We start from the raw sequence: 9258 nt of genomic DNA on the forward strand, positions 1-9258 counted from the left end.
TTTTTAAACTTTTTTCCCTATATAAGTCTATGTAAAACTTGGGACCCCTGGGGTGGGGCCATATTTGAACCTAGGGGATAATTAGGACCACTAGATGAAGCTACATACCAAATATCAAAGCCCTAGGCCATGTGGTTTTGTACAAGAAGATTTTCAAAGTTTTCCCTATAATAGTCTATATAAACCATGTGACCCCCGGGGCAGAGCCATATTTGATCCTAGGGGGATAATTTGAACAATCTTGGTAGAGGACCACTAGATGATGCTACATACCAAATATCAAAGCCCTAGGCCATGTGGTTTTGTACAAGAAGATTTTCAAAGTTTTCCCTATATAAGTCTATATAAACCATGTGACCCCCGGGGCAGAGCCATATTTGATCCTAGGGAGATAATTTGAACAATCTTCGTAGAGGATCACTAGATGATAATACATACCAAATATCAAAGCCCTAGGCCATGTGGTTTTGTACAAGAAGATTTTCAAAGTTTTCCCTATATAAGTCTATATAATCCATGTGACCCCCAGGGCGGGGCCATATTTGACCCTAGGGGGATAATTTGAACAATTTTGGTAGAGGACCACTAGATGATGCTACACACCAGATATCAAAGCCTTAGGCCCTGTGGCTTTGGACAAGAAGATTTTTAAAGTTTTACCTAACGGTTGCCATGGCAACCAGAGTTCTGCATGGAATTCAATTCTTTGAACAATTTTGAAAGGGGGCCACCCAAGGATCATTCCTGTGAAGTTTGGTGTAATTCTGCCCAGTGGTTTTCAAGAAGAAGGTTTTTTTTAGAAATTGTTGATGCACGACGGACATCAAGCGGTCACAATAGCTCACCTTGTCACTTTGTGACAGGTGAGCTAAAAATGCTCTTTAGAAGTATTTTTGAAAACTACTTGTAAAGGGTGAACTCAACATAAAAGGTGTGTGTTTATAAGATACAAACTGAACAGTGAAGAACAGAACAATTTTATTTCTACACATAACAAAACACTTGTAACAAGATGAGAATATAAAGAGAACTGGTACAAACCATGCACTCTGCAAAACTCTGAACAAGATTACAAATTGTGCTAAATCCTAGTAACAAACATCATAGACAAAGTGCAAAAGTAAAAAAGAAAATAACATGGGAAGAAAAATGATAACATTCAAGGTAAGTAAAACCAAAACAATTTTGCAGATCCAACAACCTTAAGTCAACGCGCCTCCTTTAGCTAAGTTTTTCAACTAAAACTGTTAAATCGCATCCTGCCAAAAAAAGACTGGTTGACATATATAAGTCAACTTGACACTAATGTGTGATTTTCTAGAACCATTGTTCATCCAAAACCAATAAGACGATTAACTGGTTTAAAAAATTTTGAAATCGTCCCGACCCTATTGCTCACAGATCTATATTTAAATGGTCTTCATAAGAAAATCTGAATCACCTTTACAAGCCACTTTGCCCTATGAAATAGAACAACATCACTGTAAAGTTCGATAGTTTTGTGAGGCTAAAATGACCATTGCATTTAAAACAGAAATTGGTTCACATGTTAGAATATTACCAATATATTGCCAAATTGTAAGCCATTTCAGAGGCTTTTTATAACAATAGAGTGTAACTATTTATTTCTAAAAATTCGAACAGCGGGCAAATATAGCAAAACAAATCACTCACAAAAACTTTGTTGTTGACTGTACAGTGGTACTCCTTGAATACTGTTAGTCTTACTATGCTACTTCAAGTTTAATTGGTGACAGAAGCAAAATAAGACAATGTGTAGGTATTACATACATTTGTATATGGAATACTGTTTTGGTGGTGGATCAGTGACAATACTAAAATATATCAATGGCTGTCCACTGTACTCCATTTCTGGAGATGAAGACAGAGAGTGCAGAAAGGCCATCATTTTTTTGTCAACTGTTTTATAACATTCACAACTGTTTCAATTTACTTTTGCAATTCTAATGCTGCTTTGGACAAATTCTGAGTATCTTGAACACAAAATGCAGATACGAGAAGTTGTTTTTCGCGTTAACTTAAACAGAGTATCATATTCATCAACAATGTCACTCTGTCATCATTTAAACATACACTTTAAGGTGGTTCTGCATGTCTGATAAACCATAACTCTTGCATAATGTCTTATTTCTGAACAACATAGAATAAATAAAAGTCTGATAGAAGATCCTTTCAATGGTTGATTTACAACTGTGGAAAGTTTCATTCAATTTTAGAAAAATTTCTTTCACAAAAATATCTTCAAAATCTTGATATTTTCATTGATTCCCCATTATGAAAATTTGTGCAAGGTCCTAACTTTTTCAAATCTGTGACTCCGTCTAGTATAAAATCCAGCACATGACCCTATCTTTTTTTATTTACTGGATTTTCTAAGTATATTCTAAAGGATTTGATCAAAGTCTGTATTGCAGAAAATTGTTTGAAACCAACATGCAGAACAACTTTAAAATGCATTTTTTTTGCTAATGTATCTGAAGAACTTGTATCACTGCAATTTTGTAAGGCTTGTAAAGGGTGTGTGTTTATAAGATACAAACTGAACAGTGAAGAACAGAACAATTTTATTTCTACACAGTTCTCTTGTTAGATCTTTTTCTCCATACTCTATAGTAGAGCTAAAACCAAAACAATTTTGGGGACAAACAAACAAACTATGGTATGGAGAAAAAGATCTAACAAGAGAACTGTGTAGAAATAAAATTGTTCTGTTCTTCACTGTTCAGTATAAAGTTTAAAAGATAATACAATCCAGTGTTTTATTCTGGCCAGTTTGGGGACAAAGGCCACCTCAATGTCAAATAGCATGTTTTTTCCCAATTTCTACGATAAAACTCCCAAAGTTATTTTTTTTAAATTTTGAACCAAGACTGTACATAATGAAACCTTAAACATTTGAAATAGATGATAGTATCCCAACTTAATGCATTTATGACAATTTTTCCTTATATGAAATATTTTAAAGTGGAAAAAATATTACTTTATTAACAATTCCCAATTTAAACATTTTACCACACATTTTTGCTAACTATAAAGGTCCCAGCCCTATTCCCAAATCAGTTGGAAAAAAAAACACAAAACACTGCAACCATTGAGATATATTCATTGTACTGTCTGTAATACAAAACTATGGTATGGAGAAAAAGCCAACCACATTTAAAAATAGATATTTTAAGTTTAGAAAACTATAGACATGCACAACCACCGACAGGTATAGTGTAAGAGTTCTGACAGTTAACATACGAAAATAAATTTCAAATTCTTGAATGAATTCCATATTCTATCAATCATCCAGGATAATTATCTTTACTATATTTTTAACATGTTTACCTACATCAATATCCCAAAATTATCTCTCGAACATCATCAGAATTTTCAACTTGTGAAACTTTTCAGCAAGTTTGGTTAGTAATATGTGAAGTCATAAAAATAAATAATTTAAAAAGGGCTAATACAAATCAAGTTTTGGAAGACAAAGGATAGAACACAGATTTATCATGGCCACAATTCTTCACTACCTACAAAATGCACTACCTTTGCTTTGTCAAGCTAAAATAATCCTTTTTCAAAAATTTTCCATTGAAAACACGAAAAAATAATTATACAAGTCGCATATACTTCTGACAAATTTATAAGTCCAGGTACATGTAGAGTGGAATTAAAATTTCATTTCAATCCATATGGACATAAAAATATTATGGTTAATTAATTTATTATGAAGTTATTTTTCATCATGAAAAAGTATGTCAGATTAATGAAGGAAAAGGCCTATATAGATAAAAATGTTTAAAAAATATACAAAAATAAAGGAAATTGTAGAATAAAATACACACTTCTATGAAATCACACAATCATTTGGATATAGCACCATTTTAATTGCAACATAAATCACACAGAAAAGACATCTGATCATTTTGTTCTTGACATGATTAACAATTAAATCTATGAAAACCGCAGAACATAAAAACTACTTAAAACTAAGTTAAAAGTACATAGATCTACATGTACAAGTTACTACAACACTAAAAGAAATCACTTTACAAATAAACTCTTCATGTTTTCACACATCCTATGCTAGTATTCAATTAAGGAACTAAACGCAAATTATGCATGCTCTTTTTACTGACATGAAAGGTACAGCACCCTGCATTTTGAATAAATATATCATTTTCAGTGTTAGACTTTATTTTACCTGGCCTTGTTGCCCACAAGTCTAGTCATCCTAAAGAATAACTTGTTTATACTGACCGGACAATGTCAGGATTGGTATTACCAATATACAGAATATAATAATTATGCATAATTGAAGATATATGATTTGAAGTTGTATACTATATATATATATATATATTCACTATCCAACACTGCAGACCTGCCTATATATATATATTCACTTTAATATAACAATTAAGTTAGCGAATATTTTAATCCCAGATAATTTACCAGATTGTTCGCTCATGCAGAACACACTACTTTAGCAATGCCTATTCTGTTTCTGTTTTTACAATTATGCTTTTCTTGTATATATTTGCACAAATGGGAATGGCAAAGTATAAATAATTATAAGTGTTATATACACTGAAACATAGAATATCTCTCTATATTTATGAGTATAATTTCAAGTTACATGCACCTATTTTATCAATATACTATACATCTATAACTTAACAATACTACAGACATATCACTAATCACAGCAATGAGGTATTGGGTATCATTTGTCACCAGCAGATTCAGTTATGAACTTGAAATATTTTTTGAAAAATCAGCAAATTCTTAAGGCCTGAATTCTTTTTTTTTTTGTTGACAATTGCAGTAATTTGTTCTAATTTCTACACAAACCTGACCATCGCACTAAAATAGCATTAATGGACAGAAGAAAATAATGAACATTGAAAACTGATTCAAACATTAAAGAGATCTACAAAATTTAAGACCATTCATGGTGTCTCTGACTATAAGAAGACAATTGCAGATGCCAGACTTTTCGTAAGTTTTAACCTATTAAGCTTGCCACACCTTCACTGTACTGTCAACAGCTCCTGAGAAAACCCGTCCTCTGGATACCGCCAAGCTTGCAACACTTCCCTGATGTCGAACAAGTGTTTGAGAGCATACCATATTTTCCATACTCCATACTCTCAGAGACCTATCATACGAGGCACTAAACACTTTAGTTCCGGCAGCTGTGTTACAAGCTGCCAATGCATACACTGTACCTGAATGACCTCTCAAAGTGGTAACTTGCTGTTGGGTACCTATATCCCATACATGTATTATATTTTCGTAAGTACCACATAGAACATGATGATTTGTTAGAGCAATGCTGTATACACTTCCTCCAGAGGTCTCCAACTCGCGTACACACTCCAGATTTTCCAAATCCCAGACCTTTATAGTTTGATATGACCCGCTGTAGAGTAGATTTTGTGTTGCAACAAGAGCTCTCACCCAGTGGTTAAGGCCAGTTAACTGACATTTCAACTCATGTGTATGTACATCCCATACTTTGATTACTTTAAGAGAACCGCTGAAGAGCATGTTTCTGGCCGAGGCTAAGGTGCACACAGGATTATCATGAGCTTCTATAACTTTCAATTTGTCAAAGTCATTGTCAATATTCCACATAATAATATTGCAGTCTTGCGATCCACTGTATAGTTTGTTACCGTAAGTACATAAAGCAAGAACTATTCCTGTATGGCCTTCTAAAGTTTTCAAACACTTGTAAGTGCTACCAGTGTCCCATATCTTTATAGTTTTGTCTGAAGACCCACTGAATAAATAATCACCAAATGCACATAAACACCACACTGGACCTTGATGTCCAACAAAAGTTCCTCGACATTTGAACATCTGTTGTGGGTCATAAACTCCCATGGACATTGTTCCGAGGTTTAAATAGGTATTGATATGTGATAACTCATCAGCAATTACAGCATATTCTCTCCTGGAGTCTACTATCTCATCCATGATTTTACTTTGATTATGTTCCAGCAGTTGAACTTTGACCTCAGTGACTTTTTCTAATGTCTCAACCTTCTCTGAAAGTTTACCAAGCATAGATCTAAGGAAACCTATTTCTTGGTCCTTCGAATGCAGCGTAAAAGTTAAATCTGCTATCTTTTCATCAGTGCGCTGAAGAAATTCCTTCATGCTTTCAAACTTGCAAACTTTCAAATGTTCATCAAGCTCCTCCTGAGTTCCAGCAAAATCACAGCTGTATTTTTGATGAGGGCACCTTACATTACTGCAATGCTTTAAATGATCTTCAAGGTCTTTCTTCAGCAGTGTAGGACATCCAGCATTATTTGGGCATTCAACTGGCATAAAATCACAATCCTCTTCGTGGTCTCGTCTATTTGCTATTTTCACAGTGACTGGACAGGCTGAAGGATTAACAATGTATGTTTGTCCATCTTCTGCAAGTTGGCAACCATATTTACAGTGAATCATCATCTCTCCAATTTGCTCAGAAACTGCAATATTTGCGACAACAACCCCTAAGCTGTGACTGTCGACCGGGCAGGTTTCTTCTGATCTATGACTAACACATCTTCGGCAGTAGGTATGGCCGCAAGTAACAATAACAGGATCTTTAAACACATGGCCACAAAGTCGACAGAACAATTTCTTGTTTGGAGTATCCACAAACACAACAATCTTCTCGTCCTCATCACCCATTACCGATGTCTGCGATAATCTACTTTCGCAGTTCTGTGGCACTCCAAGCATGTGCCAAGTCTCAGAGACGCCACTGGAATCAGTACTGTCAGCATGACTTAAGATAGTGTTAGAGGCAGTAGAAGCGATAGTTGAGGATATAACACTGTCTTCTTCCTCCCCTGCTCTTGATCTGTAACTCGCGTGACTAACGTTTGGTGACTTTGGTAAACTGGGTTTGGTCACAACGTGTACTTTGTCATTGGTGTCAACTGATATATGAAGCGCTTCTTCTTCAAATGCTGGGATTGGATGACCACCATCCATATTACTCAACGAAGCCAGCGTTAAAAGTTATTGTGCAACTTCGCATATTTTTTGGGAGTTTTTCCACTTCCGCTAGACGCTTGCGGTGAGTCAACAAAATTAACCCAAATCACAAGAAGATGCGGAAAGGAATAGGAAAACGCGGAATCGACTATTCACTTCTACCAGGAAAATACAATTTTCCCAAAATATAAATGATTGTTATAAATATATGTAAATTTGTAATAAGAGTTGTTATAAATAAAAACTACTTGTCATTAATAAAAACTACAGGACATGATCTATTTGTCTGTCTGAGGTAATATTGAGAATATCCCATGTAAAAACCCAAAAGTTCGGGAATTAGCTTATAAAGCTCTAGTCAGGCCACAGCTGGATATGCTAGCTGCGTCTGGAGCTCATACACCCAACATAACATTCACCAGATCGAAATGATTCAGCGGAGGGCAGCGCGATGGGTTAATCATGACTACTCTCCTACAGCAGTGTCACAAATATGCTAAATCAGCTGGGATTGCGTACCCTTGAAAATAGGAGATCTGATTCACGCCTCCTTATGTTCTACAAAATAGTGAATGGTTTGGTTGGTGTACCACTTGCTCATTATGTCAGCTCCCATCCCGTCAAACAAGACATATGCATCCCCACTCCTATACCCAGATCCTCACTCCCTGTAATTACTATAAGTACTCTTTTCTTCCAGCCACCATAGTGCTTTGGAATTCCCTTCCAGCACAACTTGTGCAAGCTCCCACCCTGAACCAGTTTAAGCAGGATGTGACCAAACTTGCACACAATGCTTAACATGATAGACCTGTTTTTCAACTGCTTTTATCTGTAAATCCTTCTTGTTTTTTTAACACTATCAACTGTATTTCATGCTTGCAATACACATCGTGTATTACTTTTATTCTCCTGTCCATTCTACTTTTAAATTTCTTGTACAGACGCGCAGCTGCACGTAATACTCGAAAAGAGGCGTGATGCACTATAGATAGATAGATAGATAGATAAATAGATAGAATGAACTGCTCAATGGTTGGAAGAAAAGGAATATCGGGTAAAAAATAATTCCATATGGCAATAAGAGTATTCGTAATTTAGTGAGTGGTTGCAGAGATTAACCCGTAAAACAGTGGATGATAATGGCGTGATTGCCTTGTTAGGGGGATGAGATTATCTGTAGTTGCAGTTCGAAATTCAAGCAGTGTGATTACTTGAACATTTAGAAAATAATAAGACCTATTGATTAGCCATTGTTTGATTGTATCCGGACAAAAAATCGCATGAAATTTAAAACTAAAAAATGTATAAAAGTGGGACCAGTATACTTAATTTCTTAGCAAAGTAAATCAGACTAAATTTCATATTGCAATGGATCTATGACTCTGTTGTATTGGACGGGTGTGCCAAATATATGAAACAATCCCTAGAAAAGCTACAGAACGAAGCTGCGCTCGAACAACTTCGAGAAAAGCTACAGAACGAGACTGCGCTCGAACAACTTCTAGAAATGCTACAGAACGAAGCTGCGCTCGAACAACTTCTAGAAAAGCTACAGAACGAAGCTGCGCTCGAACAACTTCTAGAAAAGCTACAGAATGAAGCTGCGCTCGAACAACTTCTAGAAAACCTAGAAAAGCTACAGAACGAGGCTGCGCTCGAATAACGAAGCTGCGCTCGAACAAACCCTAGAAAAGCCATAGAACGAAGCTGCGCTCAAACAACCCCTAGAAAAGCTACAGAACGAAGCTGTGCTCAAAGAAATTCTAGAAAAGCTACAGAACGAAGCTGCGCTCGAACAACCCCTAGAAAAGCTACAGAACGAAGCTGCGCTCGAACAACTTCTAGAAAAGCTACAGAACGAAGCTGCGCTCGAACAACCCCTAGAAAAGCTACAAAATGAGGCTGCGCTCGAACAACCCCTAGAAAAGCTACAGAACGAAGCTGCGCTCGAACAACTTCTAGAAAAGCAACAGAACGAAGCTGCGCTCGAACAACCCCTAGAAAAACTACAGAACGAAGCTGCGCTCGAACAACTTCTAGAAAATCTACAGAACGAAGCTGCGCTCGAACAACCCCTAGAAAAGCTACAGAACGAGGCTGCGCTCGAACAACCCCTAGAAAAGCTACAGAACGAGGCTGCGCTCGAACAACTTCTAGAAAAGCTACAGAACGAAGCTGCGCTCGAACAACTTCTAGAAAAGCTACAGAACGAAGCTGTGGTTCTATCTAAGCAAAGTCAGG

General features: G+C 36.2%; 1 protein-coding gene across 1 annotated transcript; it reads right to left on the minus strand.

Moving 5' to 3' along the window:
• Window positions 1–4989: 4989 nt before the first annotated feature.
• Window positions 4990–7090, minus strand: LOC123534709 (E3 ubiquitin-protein ligase TRAF7-like). The gene has a single exon (XM_045317068.2). The coding sequence runs from the start codon at window positions 7009–7011 to the stop codon at window positions 5026–5028; it is 1986 nt and encodes a 661-aa protein (XP_045173003.1). The 5' UTR covers window positions 7012–7090; the 3' UTR covers window positions 4990–5025.
• Between the last annotated feature and the right edge of the window lie 2168 nt (window positions 7091–9258).

Source organism: Mercenaria mercenaria, chromosome 1 (genome assembly GCF_021730395.1).
Source record: "Mercenaria mercenaria strain notata chromosome 1, MADL_Memer_1, whole genome shotgun sequence".
Lineage (NCBI taxonomy): Eukaryota > Metazoa > Mollusca > Bivalvia > Venerida > Veneridae > Mercenaria > Mercenaria mercenaria.

Coding starts and splice junctions, on each gene's coding strand:
- LOC123534709 (XM_045317068.2), bottom strand. CDS start 7,011: ATGGATGGTGGTCATCCAATCCCAGCATTTGAAGAAGAAGCGCTTCAT.